The sequence below is a fragment of the Ambystoma mexicanum genome, chromosome 4q, assembly GCF_040938575.1.
Source record: "Ambystoma mexicanum isolate Mex_15411 chromosome 4q, UKY_AmexF1_1, whole genome shotgun sequence".
In the NCBI taxonomy this organism is placed as follows: domain Eukaryota; kingdom Metazoa; phylum Chordata; class Amphibia; order Caudata; family Ambystomatidae; genus Ambystoma; species Ambystoma mexicanum.
The window spans coordinates 397,503,350-397,527,958 of record NC_090928.1 but is presented as its reverse complement, the minus strand read 5'-3'; the positions used below and the strand labels follow the sequence as shown (position 1 = coordinate 397,527,958).

The 24,609-nt window shown below is 48.1% G+C and overlaps 1 protein-coding gene across 1 annotated transcript in view; it reads right to left on the bottom strand.

Moving 5' to 3' along the window:
• The window catches only part of RYR2 (ryanodine receptor 2), a 3,854,281-nt gene that overhangs the window by 783,544 nt on the left and 3,046,128 nt on the right, over positions 1-24,609 (bottom strand). Inside the window, exons 77-79 of the mRNA XM_069607971.1 lie at positions 21,493-21,596; positions 6,800-6,851; positions 2,815-2,865 (exon numbers count right to left, since the gene is read on the bottom strand). Of these exons, the coding sequence (XP_069464072.1) occupies positions 2,815-2,865; positions 6,800-6,851; positions 21,493-21,596 (207 nt within the window). The remainder of the gene's footprint in view (positions 1-2,814; positions 2,866-6,799; positions 6,852-21,492; positions 21,597-24,609) is intronic.

Sequence of the window (24,609 nt, the reverse complement as noted above, 5' to 3'; positions counted from 1 at the left end):
GAAAGCACAGCAAGTCATAGGCACAGCCAGAGAAGTTTGCTGGTGCACAGTAAAATTCCTTGTGACTGGATTGGTGGATAGACACTGTTGGTTTTGGCCACCTACGGGTTTGTCATTTAGTCTAGGGAAAAAAGACTCTTACCATAGATCTATCATATGTGCCTTTATTTCACCCATCTTGATACAGTTAATCGGAGATTTTCTTCTTGTGAGTAAGGATGCATGGGGAGAGATCGCCACACATCCCCTACAGTAACATAGTGCACCTACTTTTATGTTCATGGCCTTACATATAGGCCGGGAAGGTCATCCTGTTTTGGTGACATGTTTCTGATCCCTGATGATGCTGCTAAGCTCCAGCTTACTGTTGCTCACCAATAAAAGTGTCGAAAGTTACCATTGGTTTCTGAGATTTCAGTCAATCGCATATCCTCACCACACACCTTGTAGGCGTTTTAGACTATCAAAATACATGTGGCATATGGGAAATCCTGGCCTACTGTGCCTGGCTCAGCAATGTTTGGCAAGTAGGACTGTATTTCAGAGGCCAAATGGAATTGCCAGATTTTCCTCCAGTTAGGGGAATAGTTCTGCACATACCTATCATCCAGGGATGAGAGCAATTGTCTTGCCTGGTTGTGGTGATAGGTACACCATTGGACAAGAGTTAACCGTATATACATCCATCATACAGATTGGTAGTATGACAGGATGCATTATGCATTGGTTTGCCCTTTGAAAGATAAATAACTGATTAATGGGCAACGCACAAGGATGACAGACAATACAAACCCCCAAACATCTCTTTTGAAAGTCCACCAGACCTCTATTGATTAATGTGGATGTGGATGAATTATCGTGGATTCGTCTGAGCCGAGCATCAGAACCTATAAGGAAGACTCCACACTCTATGTGCTATGATGTTAGCGACATTTTGATCGATACATCCACCTTCTAGTGAAATGAACTTGGTGACTAAGCCATTCATTTGTTGCTAGCTGCATTGAAACTTGTAAAGCAGACATCTACCATTGTTGTGGAATTGTAACACTATCAACGTTCCTCAGTGTTTGGGTGAAGTGTGTGTGTGGATAAGATACGATATCTGGAGATGTGCAGTGTTGTGTGCGAAGGCCATAGCTGTGCGCCGATTGTGACTCTACGTCGATGGATTCACAAAGGTGGGTGCATGTGAGCAAACACCCTTTGGTCACCCTTCTAGTACCACAATCCTATCTTCAAGAGAGAGATACAGCTTTGTTCTTTTTAGTTTGATTGACAGATCACAGTTGGTCAGAGGAGCTGATGCGCAAGTGCGACGATTGATTGCATCTTGGACTGGATCATGGATCAGTTGTCATGGAAGAAGGATGGTGATGTGCTTTGATTGTGAGGCGTTGGTGTCGTCACCGTGACATATGCAGGCATGTACTGGATGAGCCTTCTCTAAGCGTCTGCTGGGCTCACGCATGCCACTCAGTGTGTGTTGACTGAATCATGATGCTAATACATTTACTCATCTGTGGGGGATCTTAGATGCATTTATCGGGACATTTTTATCTTTTCAGAATGCAAAGTTGTCATAGGTGTTATATGATATGATATGGCATTTATAACACGTCTATACAAAAGAGTTTCAAGGCGTGACGAGGCAAGGGAGGGGGAACAAGGGAGGACAGACAACGATCCTACTAGGCCAGGTGTCATTCAAATCGCGCAAGTGCAGTACAAGGATAGTAGAATAAATAAGATAGTAAACAGCCAGCTGGTGGCAAGTGCGAGGTAAGTGCAGACATAAGTGCTGGTAGGGGACTGTAGGGATGCAGAAAAACAGTCCCAGGGGTTGCCAGGGAGACAGTGCAGGTGTGCAGCTGGCCTCAATCTGATATACATCTTCCAGACATGGAATATGCTCGGATTTTGATTTTCCAAATATGATAAGCATTGCAAATGCAATGATAATATCCACTATTTGTAAGACTTTGCTACAAATTTCAGGAGAATCTTTAAAAAGTCATCTCACTGCGTTTACCTCGTGAGTATCCGTGGGTGTGCACCCAGCATGTGCAATGGCTTCAGTACGCGCTTTCTATGATCTTCAACCCCGCTTCTTCTACTGTAGTTCTGAAATACACTTCCACAGCTTATGATCGTTGCCTTCACAAAGGCAGCCTTACATCCACAGCCTAAAGCACTCAGTACGTTTTATGCTCAGCCAGGCAAGGGGAAGATAGAAACCTCTGGGTATTAAGTGCGTTATAAATAACCTATCATATCATATCATATAAGCGGGATCGAACCTGTGGTGCTCTGAGCACTTTGCCCCTGAGCTAAGATGTCTGGGTACTTTAAATCAGAAGCTTACGTTCCAATGAGACAAAGGATACAGCACACGTTCAATCGATTTGGAGAGACAATTCAACTGCGTTGCCCTCCCTTTCTAAGAGGGCAAATCCTCCGGCTAAACAACGTCATATTCTGTGAAGCAAACTGCCTCTCATCCCCACCTATCCTAAAAGACCTTGGTTTGTCATTGTATTATACACCTAAACAAAAGAATCTGCAGGTTGCAGCCATGACCTTGTAAAACATGCTGCATTGTTAGTCTTGCAAAATAGAATTATTTCACAGTAGACTAGAATCCAATGCTCAAAAGAATCCTTTGACAAGTGCATCACTCTCTCTATTCATTCGAGACCTTGGAATTTAATTCAGGGACACAATACAGCGCAGAGAGCTGGGTAACCTGAACGCCATCATTCGCAAGTGTCTAACATACGAACAAAAAACATGAACCAGTAGACGGTATCTTACTTCAAATGTTTTCACTTCTTCTCCATCATCATCCTCTTCGTCATGGCAGCTCTGTTACCACACAAAGACAGGGAAACATGTGTAAAGGTTTAGTCATGAAATGACATACACAAACATAAATGCACGTAACTTCTAGATGGATACATCGATAGCTTTAGCCAGCTGCTCAACATGGACTGAAAGGGGGATCTTGTTTCATAGGTTTGGATTCTGGCCTACAGTACAATGTAACCTGGGGCAGAGGGGAGGAGCAGGACCAGGATACAAGTAATTCAGACAACTGCTCCTCTAAGACCCTCGCTCCTATAGGTAGGCCACAAGCTTACCTGGCCCGCAGCTCTTCCCCACAGCGATCCGCATGGAGGTGGAAACTGTCCTGATACTGCTAGCAGGTGATCTGGGCACTATCCCCCTATCTGATGTGGATGGGGCACCACAGGCCTATGGCTCTGAGCTTGACACAATATTTCTGATGGTGTGTTCGGAACTACACGCCGTCAGGAGTGAGTTGGGCACTACATGCCTGTGATTTGGAGCAAAGAAGCATGTTGACATCTATATTCCTGCCTTTGAGAATGTGTTTGTGTGCTGGAACCCTGTGACTGTGGCGAGCAGCTTGCAGCGCAATATATATAAAAGACCTTTCTCAGATTAGTGATCCAGAGGGAGGCCTTTATGGATAGTAGCTAGGAGCAATGCATGCACTAGAGTTTGCCCCCATCCTGCACCTCCCACTTGAAGGCTACTGGATAAAACCATTCCCAAGACAGACTAAGCACAGCACCAATGATATACTGTATACTGTACAGACCATGTATAGGTTCAACCGTTTGCTTTAAATATCACTGTTTGTATATTGTATATTACCTCTTCTTTTGTTAACTGCATAACCTGTTTATATTGTACCTCTGTAACCTGTCACTGCAAGCGCCCTTTTACTCCTGGGTCCGGAGCGCTATATAAAATAAACAAACAAAGAACAACCCCCTCTTAAGTAATTAATAGACCCCTAATATATGTGGGCATTTATCCTAGGTCTATCCAGGCACCTTGAACCCGATTTACTGTGTGGTGTTCTTTGTTGAACAGTCACAGGTCCCATTATCACAAAAGCCAACTATTTTGGCATTGATTTGGTCATGGATGATGCGTAGATTGAAGAACCAAATATTGATAATATAGATGCTCAGGCCTATAAGCGCCATAAGTGGAGGTTTCTCTAAACAGACTTGGACAAAGTAACCTCATTATAATGGCTGTTGAGCCCTCATTTATAGACCTCTTTTGGGTGAGCTGGTTACAGATCACTGGGTTGCAGATGAAACACAGCAATTCCTTAATAATTCTGCTCCCAGTTCCTTTGTATGGATGTATAATAATTCTGTTCCCAGTTCCTTTGTATGGATGTATAATAATTCTGTTCCCAGTTCCTTTGTATGGATGTATAATAATTCTGTTCCCAGTTCCTTTGTATGGATGCATAATAATTCTGTTCCCAGTTCCTTTGTATGGATGTATAATAATTCTGTTCCCAGTTCCTTTGTATGGATGTATAATAATTCTGTTCCCAGTTCCTTTGTATGGATGTATAATAATTCTGTTCCCAGTTCCTTTGTATGGATGTATAATAATTCTGTTCCCAGTTCCTTTGTATGGATGTATAATAATTCTGTTCCCAGTTCCTTTGTATGGATGTATAATAATTCTGTTCCCAGTTCCTTTGTATGGATGCATAATAATTCTGTTCCCAGTTCCTTTGTATGGATGTATAATAATTATGTTCCCAGTTCCTTTGTATGGATGTATAATAATTCTGTTCCCAGTTCCTTTGTATGGATGTATAATAATTCTGTTCCCAGTTCCTTTGTATGGATGTATAATAATTCTGTTCCCAGTTCCTTTGTATGGATGTATAATAATTCTGTTCCCAGTTCCTTTGTATGGATGTATAATAATTCTGTTCCCAGTTCCTTTGTATGGATGTATAATAATTCTGTTCCCAGTTCCTTTGTATGGATGAATAGAATGTATTAGGAAGACTCCACACCCAAGAAGGTAAATCTATGTGCTATGATGTTAGCTACATTTTGATAGATACATCCACCTTCTAGTGAAATGAACTCGGTGACTAAGCCATTCATTTGTTGCGAGCTGCATCTACCATTGTTTTGTTGGAATAAAAAATCCAGAGACGCCGTTTCCATTATTATATAGGGATTGGGTGGCACTAGGGCTCTCTACAGCCAGCCTCCAGCAATTCTCTTGGGCTGCACAGCTTGATAGGTTAAAAGGGTTCTTTGGGGTTAGTCACTAGATGTTGACTGGAGTGGACATGTCACTAGCAAACCAAGTTTGAAGACCCTCAGTATTTCATGAAAGTCTGATTGAAGAGTGTGCATGCCTACAGGAGGAATTGGAGAAAAGAATGGTATGCAATACCTTCTTTGGGTTCTATGTGAACATGTCCCCTGGGGAGAAGCCGGCAGGTAGGCGATTCTTTTTTTCCCTGCACGCCTAAAAGCGTTCGCCCCCATATTCCATAACGGTTATTATTTACTATTCCAACTCCAGTCCTAGAACATTTGGGGAACGCGCTTGATTTTCTTGGGAGTGCAAATGTTGGGAAATGTCACCCCGTGCAACCTTACCCCTGGACACCTTTGTTTGAATCTTTATATGACATACTCAAACAATAGGGGCTTACCATGGATTTTATTTTGGATGTGGCCGTCACTGGTTGGTGAACAAAATCATCAACATGGCTAAATCGTTTGTATGAATGGGTGCCCTTTCCTCGAGTAAAACAAACAAAATTCATTTTAATTTGTAATATGTATTAAGCATTTACAGACAAGGTACTTATTGAATGAGGTCAGTTGATCCTCATTTTTAAAAAAAATAACATGCGGTCAGGGTTGCATTAAAACAAGCAACAGAGTGTCCACCCGGGATAGTGCAATAGATTTTGGAATCAATCTAAAACAATTGATTAATATATCGCTCGGAAGAAAGCCCAAGAATTACTGCATCATAGTTGGAGATTTTGTGCCAACGTGTATCTAAAAACTTGCTGCAGCGCCATAAGCTCGCATTACATCATCTCTACTTGCAAGAGGTACCTGCCGAGCTAAGACAGATGTTTGTTATTGGAAATTGTCAAAATTCTGCACCTTGGCATTTCAAGTTGTAGTTTTTGGGCAATGATTTTGCAGGTTGAAAAGTAGAGCCTACATACAGTACATATATGGATAATGCAGTGCAGCAGTTGTTTTTTCATGTTCTAATGCCAGAGTTTTAGATTAATTTTCTGGGACTCGTGGCTTTAAAAAAAAAAAAAGAAATCGCCCAAGTAGACCCGGTATTTGGTTTACTGAGGTGTGAACTCCACACGTGTGGCTTCTTAGGATGTGAAACTGTGGCCGGGCAACCTGAAAGACTGTAACAGTACATCTTTGTGTTTAATCTGTCACTAAAGTAAAAGATACGTGCAACAAGACCTTGCGGCCAATCCTGAATCCCCTGAGCACGGGAAGCATCTTGCAGACACTGTTCATGACTTCACCACTTTTCATTGTCAAAGTGTGTCCTTTGGTGTTAAGTCGAATAGAGAACATGTGATCCATCGGAGAAGAGTGATCACAGAAATGTAACGTTTGCAATGGCAATAGCGTTTTAAATAAAATCTCTGCAACGCATCAGAAAACAAATTCTTTCTGTTAGTGAGCGGTGTTGTCAAATGTCCCCCTGACTAATAAGTACATACAACAAATAGTCTCCTTGGTGTCTTCAACACATACAGGATATGTGTACAATTTCCAACCATTAGTACACTTGATAATTCCTTACTTCAGAACTAGTGGTTTCCATAAATTTGCTGAAATGCAATGAAAGATTAATACCATGCAATACAGGACATGTCATGTGCCCATTCTCCTCCTGAAGGAAGTGTGTACATGAATGGTGGAAGGGAGATGGGCTGAGTTACCTTTCCCATGATGTCAGCATAGGCCATGTACAGAAAATCCTCCTCCAGCTTACTATGGGAGACAAACAAACAGGGACATTTCCCATTGGTCAATAAGTAGATACGAACATGGAAGTTACTTTCTTTAGAGATAAGAAAACTCATCTAAATTGCAGATCAACAAGACGCTGGATCATGCTACTATATGAGTATCCAGATGTCTATATTGACTGCCCTTACCCGCAGTGCTATTTGGTTTATGCATGGATCCAGATATTTCCAGTTTCAGTATTTGCATGCACCCCCAAGGTCCTCCTCATAACCCTTGCCCCATAGAACCAAAGTGACCGATGACGGGATGTGCTCACGGTGCACTGCCTGCTGTACAGACAGCAGGGTCAACCATTCTAACAGGGTCATGGCTTGTCGGGGTGGAGTGGGAGAAGGGCACCGCTCTCAACCTGGGACAGGACACTCACCAGAACATAAGCACAAGCTAGTAGCCTTGTCCTAGATTCGGGAAGTGGGAGTTGGGGGTCCCAGTCCTTGACCCCCCCCCCCACACCCCACAGTGTGCCACAAATGTCTCCAGCGGTGCCGCTCTTTATCTCCCAGTGTGTCCTAGTACATTTTCTAGCCACGGTTCACTATTTTCTGTTTCAGGAATCGAACTTTCAAAATGCATTTAGGAGCAACAAAAAAACCTGGACCGGAGCCAAAAGAGTGAAATCAAGAACAGCCGTGGAATGGACTTGATTGATTGATTTGTTATTTATTATACGCCTATACACAAGTGTTTCAAGGCGTAACAAGGCAAGGGAAGGGGAACAAAGGGAGAACAAGACAATGATCTTACTAGGCCTTGTGTCATTGAGATCGTTCAAGTGCACAAACAAGAAGTGCAAGGGAGAAGGTACAAGGAAAAGTGCACCCAGAGCAGCAGGGCACAGAGTTAAGTGCTGGCACTCAAAGGGGCAATCTTAGCCTGGTAGTGCAAGGTTAGCAAGGAAACAGTGCAAGTAGGGCCAGGCTGCAAGTGCATGGGGACTGGCCAAGGGGGCCCTGGTGTCCTGAGAGGCTCAGAGGGCAACCAGGCAGCCAGTCAGCAGACGGAGCAGGAGCAAGGGAATGTTAGCAGGGTAGAAGGACAGAGAAAGAAGAGGAGAAAAGGTAGGTCTTGAGGAGTTTCTGGAACTTAAGCAGGTTCAGCTAGAGGTGAAGAGAGGCAGGGAGGCCATTGCAAAGGGAAGCACCTGCAGAGGAGCGAGTTCTACCCCCAATCTCTGCTTGGAGAAATGATTCACCCACACAGAGCTAGAGGTAGACGAGCAAAGTGCTCTAGGAGGAAGGTACTTAGGAAGAGAGTTGAAGGTAGAGAGGGCCACTGCCCCCAAAAGCCTTGTGGACAATGCAGAGGGTCTTCAACGTGATCCTTACAGCCACTGGGAGCCAGTGGAGGTATTTCAGGGCCAGAGAGATGCAGTCCCTGTGCTTGAGGCAAAGGATAAGTCGTGCAGTCCTGTTTTGGGTGAGTTGAAGAGGATGAAGGTAGGCAGATTGAGATCGAGACTGTTACAGTAGTCCAGCTTAGAGAGAACCAGATCTCTGGGGACAGTGAGCTTCTGGGGGAAGGTGAGAAAAGGGAGAATACCTTTGAGGAGGTGCAGTTGGAAGTGGGCCTTCTTGGCAAGATCCGTGATGGCTGCAGAGAAGGAGAGTGTGGAGTCAAAGATCACTCCAAGGTTCTTTTCCTGACCAAAGGGTGAGGGCAAAAGGCCCAAGTAGGGCGGCCAGAGTGAGAGGGAAAGTGGGAGCAGGGGTCCAATGAGAAGGATCTCTGTCTTGCTGGCGTTGAGGCAGAGATCATTGGAGCAGATAAACAGTCAGGGATGAGGGATCAGGGAGGAGGAGGCGGCTGAGGGTAGCCTGAAAGAGAGCTGTGTATTATCTGCATAACACTGAAGGTTAGAGGTGAAGGTAGAGATCAGGAGGGCCAAAGGAGCCAGATCGATGTTGAAGAGCCAGACAGAGAGGATAGTGCCCTGGGGAACACCACATGTAGAGAGAGGTGGTCGAGAGAGAGGAACCAAGCTGGACCTGGGAGTGTCGGGTCCAGGAGAAAGGAGGTCAGCCAAGCCAGAGCCTGATACGTGATGCCAATGGTCTCGCGGAGATGAGTAATCAGGATGTTGTGGTTGATCGTGTCAAAAGCAGAGGAAAGGTCATGGAGAATGAGGACAGAGGGCGAGATTGAGTCGGGATCTGAGAGCAAATCTTCATGAGTGCTAAGGAGTGCAGTTTCCATGCATCTGGCTGCTCTGAAGCCCAAATGATGGTCATGGAGACAACGAACAAACTCTGTGTGGAGGGATAGCTGGGAGATAGCCAGCTTCTTCAGGAGTTTCCCCAGGAAAGGAGTGATAAAGATCTGATGAGTTTACCAGAATGGAGGGGTCAGCAGAGGGCTTTTTTAGTAGGGGGTGCACAGAGTGCTTGAGAAGAGAGGGGAAAGTGCCAGTGGTGAAGGAGTGAGTACAGAAATCACCCAAGGTTGGTGCAAGAGTACCAATGTTGTCCTCAATGGTTCTAGATGAGCAGGGGGTCAAATGTTTAGATGACATTTTCATCGACCAGACTTGTCTGGAAACATCTTCAGGTGTTACAGGAGAGAAGGAAGGGAGGTGGCCAAGGCAGGCCTTAGAAGGCTGAGGGAAAAGAGAGGAGATGTGGTGGAGAGTACAACAAGATGCCCTGGGTTTAGTGGTGAAATGAGAAGCCAGAGTCGGCAGAGGGCCTGGGTGTACGTGGAGGATACTGCAGTAGGATTGGCCAGCTCCTTGCAGATTTTGAAAAGTTCGGCTGTGTTGCCAGGGGCCGCAGAGATGCAGGCTTGAATGTGGACCCTCTTAGAGAAGATATATGATATGATAGATCATTTATAACTCACTTAATACCCAGAGGTTTCTAAGCGCGGACCAGCGCATCGAACCTGTGTTGCTCCATGTCGTCTTGCTTCCAAGCAAGCACGTTGCCACAGAGCTAATCTCCCAAAAGCCTGTATTGTCTTTGGAGCAGGCGACAGGCCAGTTTGTCAGAGGGTGCACCCGAAGCTCCCTACTTCTGCTCATCTACTCTCCACTAGCGTTTTAGAGCAGCCAAATCGGAGTTTTACCAAGAGTTGCACTTTGTGGCAGGCTTCAGGTGGATCCTCATATCAGGGGCAAGGATATCTAGAGTATTAGAGATGGAGAGGTGAAGGTTGGAGAGGGCTGTCTCTGGACGGGGGGGGAGAAGGTGGAGGCAAAGGCGGCTGCTGACACTCGCCCCCATAGGTCGAAGGAACGCGAAGGAAGGTGGCAGTGCTGGCAGGGCCTTTGACAAAAGGACAGAAGTTTTAAGTAAGAAGAGAGACGAAAGTGGTCAGTCCAGGAGAGAGGAGTAGTGAGAGGATTAGAGAGGGGGATGCCTGAAGAGATGAGAGCATCCAAGGTGTGGCCAGCAGAGTGAGTCAGACCAGAGGGTACAATGGAGAGGGAAAGAGTTGCATATGTTTGTGAAAGAGTCCAGAGGTGTGTGGGGTGTCCAGGTGGGTGTTGAGATCCCCAAAGAGGAGAAGCTGGGAGGTAGAGGATAGGCGAGAAGCCAAGAGATCAGCCCATTCAGACAGGAAGAGGGCGACCGGGCCAGGTGGCCTGTAGATAGTGGCCAAGGTAAGAGAGAGAGGCTAGTAGAGTTACAGAGCCTGCAGACAAGGCATTCAAAGGAGGAGTAGGTCTGAGTGGGCATGATGGAAGCAGGGATCCACTCAGAAAAGATCAGGGTCACTCCAGCTGCGGGCCTGTTGGGCCTGGACTGAGAATCTTCCTGCCAAACAAGAATGAGACACCCAACCTGAATCACAGACAGACCTTAGGCCAATGGGTAACCAGCAGAAAACATACTGAGAATAGAGTGCAGGGGGACTGGAGAGACACAGAAACCCTCCCCAAACCGAAATGGCACCAACACTCACCAGCACCTGAGTGAACCCACAAGGAGAATGAGTAGCCCGAGCACCTGGCTGTCACCACATCAGTGACTGTTTCTGAAACTGTGCAGGAAAATAGGATGGGGCTGTAGGTTTTTTAAAGCCGCTCACCTGTAGAACAGCAGCTGGGGAAAAGACAGACACAGATTGGTGCAGAGAGTTGGGTGAGCACCGTACCCCGGGGGAGGGGGTGACAGAACCAGCAGAACCACCAAATAAAAAGAGACAGAAGTTTGTTTGGGTGATGTCAGAGGAGGTGAAGGTGGACTGAGAGACCAGGCGAAGAATGGACAGACGGGGAGTGGAGTACTAGAGAACAGGTGGCAGAATTTGAGCACAGGTCAGATATTGGTAAGAGAATGGTACCAGTTTTGTGTGGGTAGTCTATTTTAGTGTAGGAAAGGTGGGAGGGGTTGTACAGAAGTTGAGTGACAAAGAAAGATAGAGTGGGTGATATGAGTAAAGGGATGAGGATAGCAGATGGAGTGAGAGGTAGTATAACCTTTGTCAGTCGATACAGAGTCCTTACAGGTGGTTTGGGATTTTTCCTTCTTGTAATCTTCAGAATCTGATGTGTCTATGTCCTCTCAAGATGACTTGGACTTCCCTTTCTTAACTTTAGACTTGCCCTGTAATCGATCCTGGAAGAGGTAAGGCCTATCCTATCTTGCCACACAATGACCTAGTGTAGATAAATACACATAGGGTACTGCGGCAGTCAAGGAGGACGTGCCCCGAGATACGAGGGAAAAGCCCTAAGGCACAAAAACCCTCCATTAGCGGATGTTGGAAGAATTCAGGCACTCGGGCGGATGGCACTATGCAGGAGACATTCCGGATGGTTTATGTTGGAGAGAGCAATGGGTAAGATGTATGAAAGAAGGATTTTGGAGTGAGAAGTCCAGAACACAAGGAAGTATGGAGGAGTAAAAGCGGGAGAACACAGGATGAAAGCAGCAGAGAGAAGCCAACGGGACAAGCAAAGCTCAGGAGAACACAGAAGGTGGAAATAGCAGGGGGAAGTCAATGCAGGAATCCAGGGAAAAAACGAGGAGGAACCAGGAAGCAAAGAAAGACTGGAGTACCGAAGGAAAGGTTACACACGTCTTACCTAGACAGCGAGGCGATAAGGGTTGCAACGCAATGCGCGTTGGTTCTCTGCCGGCTTAAGAGTGAATGCCGCAATGCAAGCAGCCATCTTGGATGACATCCAGACCGCTGCAACAGATAGCCAGGCAACGTGATGGAACGCTCGTAGGCCTGGAGCCCAACACAGCGCAATGGAGTGGCCGCTGCCTCTTACACCAGGGATGCCACAGTGACCAAGGGGTTGCTGTGACAGGTAGTGAGTGTGGGGATACAGTGTGGCTAGTAGAGAGAGGTGTAGGCATGGTGGTGCAGGGAGAAGGGAGTACAGAGCAAGCAAGGCACCACATCCCTACATTCAGTTAGAGGAGGGATGTAGCACAAAAGGAGTAGCAGTAGTGTGGACAGCGAAGAGTAGAAGTAGTGTAGGAAGAGTAATAGTGTGGCGAGGGGAGTGTGTTGGGAAAGACAGTATTAACATTGGAGGGTGGAGGAAGGTGGTAGAAGGAGAGAGCAACATCAGAGAGAGACGTAGGAACGAAAGTGGGTGGCTTGGATAGAGGAGAGTAGTAGAAGGAGAGTAGCAAGGTGAAAGTTCTATAGGGTGGTGTCTGGATGTGCCATCAGACCCTCAAGCCCCACAGTAACATCCTTATTAGTATAGAGCCAGTATAGGAATTCCCTGAGGGAGATTAGATAGACAAGCATTTGCCTTTAAGTCATCACATCCAAATAAGCAAAGATCTCAGACAATGGGGGTTACCAATTGATGGAGAGTAACCCGAGACAGGGATGCCTGGATTAGGTAGGAGGTGCCAAATAAAGATGAGAGGGACAACCCTAGTGAGCCTCTCCGCCAGTATCAGCCGATTGCATTTCATTATTATTAAAATGACCTTTTAGCGCACCACCTTAGGTTCCAACACACCCCTATTCCCTCCCACCCCAACACTCAAATTAGTTTCTCATCACAGCATTAAACATATGCACACATATATGCATTGCAGTTCACTAGCTCATTTACATGTGCACCAATTCACCATGCACACACACAGCAATCCATACATCATAGACTCACTCTCACACACACATTACATAATATACATGTTCCCTACACTTACCCTCCTTCCTAACCTGCTCCCTTAGCACCTCAGACCACCATTAAACACAAGACGAACAAGTTACTTTCTTACCTGGTAACGTTCTTTCGATGGGATGGTCCGACGACGTATTCCATATCTATGACATGTAATCACCACAGCTGTGCTGCTTCGGAAACTTTTTTCGGCGTCTGCGTCCTGCGTCGATGACGTCGATGCGCCGTCGTCGAGGGCGTCCTCCGACGTCCGACGTCATCCGATGTGATAAGTAGGACGCACGACGCCCGTAGCCTCAGTTGTAGTTTTTTCCCCCAGAACGTGTGACACTAGTCAACTGCCAGTCAGACACAAAGCCTTGCGGAACGTAAGCTGCAATCGCAAAAAAAATTCTGCAGCGGGGAAGGCAGGGCGGGAGCGATATGGAATACGTCGTCGGACCATCCCATCGAAAGAACGTTACCAGGTAAGAAAGTAACTTGTTCTTCGAGGGGATTGGGTCCTCCGACGTATTCCATATCTATGACAGACTCCCAAAGCAGTACCAGAGCAAGGAGGAGGGAAAGAATTTAGAATCAAAAATTTGAATAGCCAATCAAATAGCAGAGCAAAGGACCGCCTTGCCAAAGGCCAGATCCTGTGCTCGGATGGAATAGAGGGAATAGTGACGTACAAATGTATGTACTGAAGCCCAGGTGGCTGCATCACAGATGTTGCGAATAGGAACACCCCTCTGCAGGGCAGTAGACGCAGCCATACCCCTGGTAGAATGGGCCCGCAAGCCAGCCGGTGGGTCCTTACCCGCCAAGCGGTAGCACTCCGAGATGGCCAAAATAATCCAGCGAGATAAAGTCTGTTTCGTCACAGCTTGCCCCAAACGCTTTCCAGTGTAACCAATAAAGAGTTGATCGTCCACTCTGACCCGGGACATGCGTGAAACATAAAAGCTTAAAGCTCTCCTAGGATCAAGCCTATGGAGCCTCTCCTCTTCCTTACCAGGATGCGGAGGAGGATAGAATGCCGGAAGAACAACCTTCTGGGCCAAATGAAATTCCGTCACTACCTTCGGAAGAAAAGAAGGACGAACTCTAAGGACAACCCTGTCCTTGTGAAATACAGTGAAGGGAGGCTTAACTGAAAGTGCCTGTAACTCACTCACTCTCCGAGCGGAAGTAACCGCAACTAAAAACACAGTTTTCAGAGTTAACAGCCTCAAAGGGCAAGAATGTAAAGGCTCAAACGGAGCACCCATAAGAAACTTAAGAACAAGGTTTAAATCCCAACCGGGCACCAGGAAAGGTGACGGAGGGAACACATTAGTGAGCCCTTTCAGAAACTGTGAAATCAAAGGGATTTTAAAGTAAGAACACTCTTCAGACGAGCGCTTAAAGATGGACAGCGCCTCCAGGTAACCTTTAACGGTACCCACTTGCAAGCCTCTGTGGGCCAAAGAAAGCAAAAAGGACAGAACCATGGGGATGTCACATGCAAAAGGATCCACATTCTGAACTCTGCACCAGTCGCAGAACTTACGCCAACGGCACAGAGACTTTGTTGCTGGCCTTCAGGCCGAAAGCAACACCTCCATCACGTCCTCAGGGAGGTCCCAATCCTTATACCTCAACCTTTCAGAAGCCAAGCGTGAAGGTTGAGGGATCTGACCTCTGGATGGAGAACCTGACCCCCCTCCCGTGAGAGCAGATCGTCTCGGGAGGGAAGACGACGTGGAGGGCAGATGGATAAGTCGAGTAGGTCCGGGTACCACGTCCTCCGAGCCCACGCCGGGGCAATGAGGATCATCCGGGAACCGAACTTCCGTAACCTCCGCAGCACTTGCGGGATGACGGGGACTGGAGGAAACGCGTACAGCAGCGGGAATGACCACTCCACCACGAACGCGTCTCCTCCTAAGGCTCCTTTTGGAGGAAATTCCCGCGAGCAAAACCTTTCGCACTTCCGGTTGACACTGGAGGCAAAGAGATCCACTTCAGGGGTCCCCCAAAGGGCGAAGATCTCCAGGAGAATCTCCTGAGCCACCTCCCACTCGTGAGAGATTGCGCTCTGCCTGCTCAGAGCGTCCGCCGTCACGTTTTCGTCTCCGGCCAGATGAACTGCCGAGATCGAAACTTCCTGCTGGATGGCCCAGAACTCGAGCTGCATCGCCTCCCTGCACAGAGGAAGTGACCCTGCCCCCCCCCTTTTTGTTGAGGTAGTGCATGGCCACTGTATTGTCCGTCAGGATCAGGACACTCTTCCCTCGCACAATCGGCAGAAAAGCCTTCAGGGCCAGCCTGATGGCCCTCAGCTCCAAAAGATTGATATGGAGTCTGGACTCCGACGGAGACCAACGACCGCTGACTGTCAGCCCGTTGGCATGAGCTCCCCATCCCGTGAGGGATGCATCCGTCACGATCGACACCTCCGGCCAGGGAAGCCAAAATGGAGCCCCCTTCATCAAGTTGCCTTCGACGGCCCACCACAGAAGATCCCGGGCGACCGAGGGCGGCACCTGAACCGGGTCCGACATCCTGCCGGAGGACTGCGACCATCGCGTCTTGAGTGCCCACTGCAAAGATCTCATCCGCAGGCGAGCCTCTGGCACCAGAAGAATGCAGGATGCCATGAGGCCGAGCAACCTCAAGAACTCGAACGCAGGGAGGGTCTGGGCATGCTGAAACTTGTGCACCATCTGCTGAATGTGAAGAGCCCTCACCTGGGGAGGAAAACACTGCCCCAGGGAAGTGTCGAGCACTGCTCCGATGTACTGGAGCCGCTGTGTTGGCGTCTAATGGGACTTCTTTAAATTGAGGGAGAAGCCCAGCCTGTGAAGGGAGCGGCAGGTGACGGATAGATGATCCAGGACTTGCTCGGGAGAGCTCCCCCTGATCAACCAATCGTCCAGGTAGGGGTAGACGTGAATCCCCCCCTTGCCTGAGATGCGCTGCCACCACCACCATGAGCTTGGTGAAAACCCTAGGGCGGAGGTCAATCCGAATGGTAGGACCCGAAACTGAAAGTGCGAGTCGCCAACCGCGAACCTCAGGTACTTCTTGTGCTTGGGATGGATCGGCACATGGAAGTAAGCATCCTTGAGGTCGAGTGACACCAACCAGTCCTGAAGCTGAACGGCCTGGAGGACTTGAGAGAGAGTAACCATCTTGAACTTGACCTTCCTGAGGAGTTTGTTCAAACCGCGCAAGTCCATGATGGGTCTCAATCCCCAGTCTTTCTTCGAAATCAAAAAATAAGGGGAATACCATCCCTTGTTCCTCTCCGCTACAGGCACCAGTTCTATGGCGCCTTTCTCCAGCAGGGCTTGAATTTCCTGCGCAAGGAGCGGATCCGGACTCTGCAAAGAGAGGTTCCCCGGTGGATTGTCGCGAGGCCTGTGCCGAAAGGGAAGACAGTAGCAGTGGGTTATGATCTCCAGAACCCACACATCTGAAGTAATGGCTTGCCACTCTACAAGATGCTGCGCCAGCCTTCCCCCAACCGGCGAACCATGGGACATGGCCTCACGACTGAGTGGGAGCGGCTGCGGCATTACCTGAGGGCAAAGAGGCAACTGCCCGAGCGGCCTTGGCACCACGGGTACCCTGTTGTCCACCTCTGGTACCCCTGCGTTGGCCTCTTTGACTGCCAGCTCCTCTCGCTTTACTGAAGGATGAGTAATAGCGAAAGGAACCACCCCTCCACTGCTGTCCCCTAGGACGAAAAGGCGGAGGTTGGCGAACTGCAGCGCCCAACGACTTCGCTGCAGCTTTCGAGGTCTGCAACCTCTCAAGGCTCTCGTCAGCCTTGCTGCCAAAAAGGTGTTCACCGTCAAAGGGCATGTTGAGGAGCCGGGACTGCACATCAGGAGCAAACCCCGACTTCCGCAACCACGCAAACCTGCGTATCACGGTGCTCGCCGCCATGGACCTACTGACGCATTCAGCTAAATCCAATCCCGACTGAACGGACTCACACATGGCATCCTTACCATCCTGGACCATAGCAAGGAAACCATCCCGTTCGTCCCCTTCGGGAATATGTTCAGCCGCCAACGCAACACAGTTCCACAGAGTGTGTGTGAAACGAGACAAGGCACAAATGGAGTTGGCCGCCTGAAGCGCCATACCACCAGAAGAAAACACTTTCTTCGCCCAGCCATCAAAACGTTTGTCGTCCCTATCAGGAGGGATGGTAGGGTACGACGCCTGCTTTGCCGGGGCCGTGGCCGCCTGCACCACCAAACTCTCCGGAGTGGGGTGCCTGGTCAAGTAGCAGGGGTCGCTACTGGCTGGACGGTATTTTCGCGACAAGGATCTGCCCACCGCCGGGAGACTCTCCGGAGCAGTCCAAGCCACCGCCACCCTTCTCTGTAAAGCCATATGGAACGGCAGTACAGGGTCAGTTGGGGGACCAACATCAAGGATGTCCGTCAGATCATCCTGCACAAACTCCCCTGGGGGAGCAGACCATCCCAAGTACTCAGAAACCCTAGCCATAAGGCGCCGGTACGAGGAATCGGCATGAGAGCCAGGCTCAGGCCTACAAAACTCCACCTCCGGAGAGGTGTCCAGTCCACTGGCATCATGCAGTGACTGTCTCAAATCGTCAAACTGACTATGGCCCGAGACAATTTCATCTGGAACCTGACTAGGAACCAGGCCATCAGAATCCTCATCCGCCTCTGAAATATAGTCTAGGTGGCGAAAAGAAGGCACCCGAGAGTGCTTGCTCTTAACCAGAGCCTTCCTAGGGGGTTCTCCCGTGCCACGGGGTACCTCCGACACGAAAGACGTCGATGGCGTCGAGCGAATCGGCGCCGGCGTCGAGAGAACCGGCATCGGCGCCGAGAGGTTCGGCGCCGAGGAAATCGGCGTCGACGTCAGACGCAGCGCCTCCAGCATCGGCGGCGTCGACACAGCCCTCGAGGCCGGAGCCCCGAGCGTGTCCCTCGACGACCCGAGCGTTGACGGCTTCGACGACTTCTTCGAAGCCGGAGCCTCGAGAAAGCCTGTCAACGCCCTCGACGCCTCAGACGTCGATGTCTTCCTCGAAGACCTCACAGGTGCACACGGTCTCGAACGCGTCGAGGACCGGGACCTGGAACGGGTACGGCGAGAACGAGTCTCCTTGTCCGAACGGGACCACTCCCGTGACTCGTGCCGACCACTCATGCGAGCGGTGTCTCTCGACCTCTCACGACCGACCCCACTCGGGGGCGCGGACGGCTTAGTACCCTGCGACTCAAGAATCGCCAGCATTTTCTTCCCGAAGGAAGCCCATTCCTCCGGCGTCGCACGGCTGGTGGGGTAAGCGACGTGCCGGGCAGAGTCCTCCGAGGAGGACCTGGAAGACGACCGGTGTCGGCGCTTCCGAGAACGCCTCGAAGAGGCTGAGGAGTGGCGAGACCGACTCCTAGAAGGAGACCCACGAGACTTCCGACGATGACGCGGAGAGTCACCCCTCGAATCATCCATCGAAAGCCCCGCAGACTTCGACTTCCTGGGCTTGGACACCCGACCTACCGACAACTTCTTCTTACGTTCGCGTAAGGCTTTGGACGTGAGCGACTGGCAGTCGATACAGTCATCCGTGTCGTGGGCCTCCCCGAGGCACCAGAGGCAGGCGTCGTGCGAGTCCGTCACCGACATCTTGGACCCACACTCCCCGCACTTCTTGAAACCCGGACGCGGGGTCGAAGACGAAGTAGGAGACATCTTCACACGAAGGATTTGCACAAAACGAACAGGTTCGAAGAACCGAGAAGAACAGAACTCCAAAGAGTCGAGGCGTGAACCGAGAATCACGAAGCAACACGTTCGCGGAAAAAACGGAACTGAGGCTACGGGCGTCGTGCGTCCTACTTATCACATCGGATGACGTCGGAGGACGCCCTCGATGACGGCGCATCGACGTCATCCACGCAGGACGCAGACGCCGAAAAAAGTTTCCGAAGCAGCACAGCTGTGGTGATTAAATGTCATAGATATGGAATACGTCGGAGGACCCAATCCCCTCGAAACACATTTACACACCATTCACTCTCATTTACACATGCACCATACACTCACACCCAGCCACCCATACATCATAAACTCACACCCAGCTACCCATACATCATACACACACACACACACACACATTACATAATATACATATGTCTCCCCACACATCCTCTCTCCTTCCCACCCTGCTCCTCCATTAACAGCTCCTCCGACCAGCATTAAACAAAAGCACGCACATTTAAACACCATGCACTCATTTAAATGTGCACCCATTCACCATAAACTCATACACGCACACCCAGCCACCCATACATTATACACTCATTCACACACATTACATATTATAAAATATGCCCCATAAATGTCTCTTTTCCCTCCCAACCCCCAAAATCAGACACTCCACCCAGCACTAAACACAAGCGCACACACCATTCACATGCTGCTTTGGACATGCAGCCATTCACCATACACTCACACATATGTACACCCCGCCACTCATACATCATACACTCACCCATTCACACACATTATATAATATACACATACACACGCCCTGCATGTGCAGACAGTTCCCAAAAAAAAATATTTCCTATCTTTTTCATGGAATCGGTCACTCTGAGGGATTCTGCAGGTAGGCCTCTGCTTCTTGCCCCACACAGTCAGGAATAGTTCCTGTCATGCACAGAGCAGAGGAGCCTGAGGCCTCCATCCCTGAAAAGGGGGTAGGAGCACACTCGGACATCAAAAAAGATATATTTCCATTTGAAGACTGAGGGCCCCCTTAGAACATGGGGTGTCGCCAGCACCGCAGGGGCTGCGGGTATGCCAATGTCCTGAGGGCGGTCAAGCTGCAAGGGCACCAAGTTCGGTCTTGGTTGGATGGCTTCGGCACCTCTGGGTGATCCCGGATGCTGGCCCCAATCCAGCTCTCACCGCTATCCCTTCCTTAGTATCTGCTCTCTGATGCTGGCCCCACTCTTGCTTTTGCTGCCGTTCCTCGCTCTGCATCTGTTTGGCGTTCACCAAGGCATGCGCGCTGCATATGGGGCCACGTTGCAGCTCTGTCTGCCCAACCCAACCTTCCAGGTAAGTGGGGTTGGGTTGTGGGGGTAGCTCCACGTACGCAGTCCTGGCACATCATCAGACTGACACAGACACCCCGGAACAGGAAAGGATTGAAAGAGAGGGGCAATCCCCATATAAGTTTGCCATGTCGGGCAATAAAAGGATGAAACAGGAAGCAGGAAACATGGCGTTTGTTGGAAGAAATTGAGGCATTGGTCTATTGAGTGCAAGGATACTGCAGTGCGAGTGTGTGACACAATGTGGCAAGAGTGTAGGTAAAGTACTGCAAGGAGTATCTGCTCAAACACCCTCCTTTCACTGTGCACTATTCGCATCACAGGGGAAATAGGAGAGTGGTAGCAGGAGGAGGAGAGCAGCAGTGGAAGGTGGAATGCACTATTGAAGAAGTGAATTATGAAGTAGCATGGGAGGAAAAGTGACATCCAAAGGTGGAGGTGACAAATAGGAGGCGTGAAACATTGCCGAGAAAGAAACTTGGTGGAACGATGAAGTAGTAAGAGTAGAAGGGAAGAGAATAGAAGGGAACAGAAGGAAAGAGAATAGAAGAGGTAAGCGTGGGTGTAATTGAAGCAATCTTATTCCAAGGCACAATCCTGAAATCCAATTAGAGCACTAACACCCAGATAGAGTAGGGAAAGTAAGTCTCAGAGGTAGTTTAGATAGATGGTTTTTAGATTAACATCTTAAAAACAAACCAGCTGCATGACTGTATGGCTTACCATTTGTTAGCACTAACCGGGGGTTAAAGATGCTTTTGTTAGGGAGGAGGTACCAAGGGAGACGAGGGGGGGGGGGGTGGTTAAAGGGCCCAGAAAGAAAACTCAGATGAAAACCCTTAAACCATCCTTGAGGCGTGGAGTGATTTCTGTGTCATCTCTGACAGTTGATAGTTACACAATTTAAACAGACAAGCGATATTAAGTTTGAAATTTAGATTAAAGTATACCGAAGCTTTGTCAATAATGTGCTCTTATATATGCTTGCTTTTTCAAGTGTAGTTTCGCAGAGAGTTTCATAGCGTAATGCTGAAGGTATTTTCCTCCAATCTTTAGTGCACACCGGCTACTGGAAACCGAGGCTTGGCAAGAGCAAATCGACAAGACACAAACAATGCTTGGACATTTGGAAGTCAGATATCTTCTTGGAATGACAATACTTTTGTTGCTTTCATGACTAACTTATTTTCTCCTAACCATTTTTTCATTTATAGAAATGTTCCCTAAAAATCCTAACCAATAAAGAATTCTAGTACAGAATGACCAAATGTCATCATAAGCAAGCCATACCTTTCCCTTTTCAAATGGTGTTCCCTTTTCATAGAGAACCTATCCAAAGCAGGATGATGGATGCACTCAGTATTGCAATCAATTTTAAGGAAAACACAAACACTTGTAGAGAGCTAGGGTTGCATTACAATCCTACCATTTTTCTGTAAGGGCAGTTCGACTAAACAGCAAAATCAGCTGATGAAGAGGATCGAATTTCTTAATGGCCTCGTCTTCTTCTGGCAAATCCTTCACTGGCCTCTGATCAAGAAAAACCAAGCCAACAATGGATTATATCACTATGAATTCATAAACAGTTATTTTTCATTAAGAGATCATACAAATGTGATTTTATTTTAAAGTGACATTTTCAAATTTATTTTCCCATTGTGGGTTAAGAGCCTGCTTGCTTCGAGAAAGTAATTAAGACTGTTTTCTGGAGAAAAAAAATGTAATTTTACATCACATTGAAATGCAGAAGATAGAGTGCAAAAACAACTGGACGCAGAGGAGGCTGGCAGCATACAGAGGTTCCCATGCGATTAGCTCATAGTCACAGACCCGCTGATGATATTGTATGGCGACTCTAGGACTTCAGACTTCTTAAAAAAAAAGATGACTTTTTAAGCTCGTCTATGATTCTCCTTGAAAACTATACTACAAGAGACCTACAGCCAGTACGATATGGTTAGTATATTTGAGCACATAATATAGTTGATATTAGAGTTTTTACTGATGTTAAACAGAGATACTACTGTTAAATGTTGCTGTTCATATCTTACAGATACAACTCAAAAATCAAATTGGAAGTTCATCCTTTCCTCAGAGAAGCCTTTGAGTTTGTCCAGAGTCTGGCCTAATTTAGCACTAAATGTGGCCAGCCCATTCCAGGACCTAAAAGTGTTCTGTCCGCCACCAGACACTGGATGGCAGGAGGGAGGCAGAGGATGGATTCCTGCATAAACCACACTGTTATACAGATCTCGTTTCCTCCTACCGCAGCACCAGCTAGTAAGTGCATTTATAAGTCAAAACAGCAGCAATGTAGTCAGGCAAGGAAAGAGAAGACGCTTGTGCCCGAACACCTCTCTCAAGCAATAAAGTCCCTAGCCACTTGAGTCCAGATAGCGGACTGCCCTAAAGTGGCATTCCTCAAAAGGGCAGTTTAAGTATTATTTCCTCAAAAGCAGGTGGTCAAGGTTACTTAAAGACAATGGGCCTCATTACGAGTATGGCGGTAAGGCAACAACAGCGTTGGCATCGCTACCGGCACCGATATTACCGTACGCCCATACTATGAGTTCTGCTCACGGGTGCCCTTACAGCCACCAGGTTCTACCGGGTGCCCGTACCGGCACCTGCAAGCAGAACTTGACGGTAGCAATGGTACCGTTAATAACAGTACCATTGCAACCACCCTCCCCATTCCCATTGAGCCCGATGGGGCTCAAATGGGAACGGGGATACATTTTTACCGGTGCCCAGAAAAGGGCAATTACCGGATCCGCCAAGGTTGTAATGACCCGTCAATTGCCCTTTTCTGGACGCCGGATAAAAATCAATACCGGCGTCAGCCGTGCCTTTACTACAGGCACGGCTACCGCCATACTCGTAATGGGGCCCACTGACCATAACCACGCCTATTGCTACGTATGAGTTAGAAAAGCCTCTAACTCAATACTTTGAGGAACTTGAATTTAACTAGGAACAGTTGCAATGATATGGTGCAGAATTTTATTTATTCAGGTTAAGACTTGTTAAATTGTGGGTATTGGGAAACAGTTTTCGTTCTGCTACCTTTCTATCTATGGACAGTTTTGATACCCTGACTGGACTGATGCAAGGGAGACATTTTTAAACCTTACTCTGTACAGTGGCCCCAAAATGAAATTAACTAAACCAATCATTAAGGCTTCCAGTGCAGGGGGACCGGTCTCCCTTTCATGTCTTGCATAGCACTACTACCCCCCTCAAGAAGTGTAGTGCAGGGAAACCTTGCTTTCCAATTCTTTTTGAAGAAATCAGAATTATTGCCATAGTTCTCTAAGCTCAGACAGGCTGGTGGAAGTGCTGCCTTTAGTTCTGCTTTTCTGGGTGCACTCCTGTTCTTTTGACCTTCTTCCAGAGCAGAGTTAGAATGTGGCCATATATGGGCATCCTCTTTGCGGGCTCTAGTCAGAGGCCAGAAATTAGCCATTTGTGTGCATGGAACTGGTTTACACTAGGTATGAGGTCTCAGAAAGCCCAGATAAACATCCTGGACATTGTTGGAGACTATGCTGTACCTGGCCTTACTGTCCATGATTGGACAGCTGCTCAGAGTTTGAATGTTGCAGATCCCCTGATCAGTGGGTTGGTTCCCAGCCAAGGATTTCTTATATCTAGAAAGGATTTGGCATTTTCTTAAGTTGACCACTGGAGCATAGGATCAGGCGCTTGGGAGGCCACAGAAAGATGCTGGATGATTGCTGCTAGGAGTTTTGCCCAAGCTATCTACTACAAGATGGAGCTCTGCATTCCCTCCTCTTTGAAAGAACTTTCCTGATGCTGCTCTCTATTGGACTTGTGGGGTCTACCCAGTTCGGAGTCCTGCATCACCAAGAACATCCTTGCTGAGGTCTGAAGAGTCATGGGCCCCTTCTTGCTTGCAGCCATCATCTGAAGACTGAACTTCAGATGTTCTCTGCATCTCGCAGAGCCCGGTTGTTGTGGTTTGTCTTCACCCGATGCAGGCATCCCACTGGAAGTTGCCAATCCATGGTTCAAATTCACATCCCGCGCTTGGAGACTGGTCTACGACATGAAGCGCAATGTAAAAGCTACATTTTTTTAAGCCGCTTTCTAGGGCTCTTACCTAACCTTTCGGGCCATGTGGTAGCACGAATTGGAAAATTGCTCCAGGCTACCCTTGAAAAACATCAAACATTACAGAAGAACTCCACTATGCTGGTGTGCACACATAGCAAGGTAGTATGTCTCGACTAAAGCATTCAGATGCGCTGGTCCAAGTAGGACATACGGTAAGCACAGGCCTAACACATAAGAGCTTAAACAGAATGTCAAATGGTGTGGTGTGGTGTGGTGTGTGTGTGTGTGTGTGTGTGTGTAGCTTCCATACCAAAACGTTTGTAACACCAAAAGGAATAAAGAATGGCTGTGATTAAAGAACTAAATGATGACCAACATAGATGGCAGCCAATCAGGGCTTTGGTATCAGGGACCACCAGGAAAGTACTGGACGGATTTAAAATGTGTATTCAGCAAAAGTGGGCAG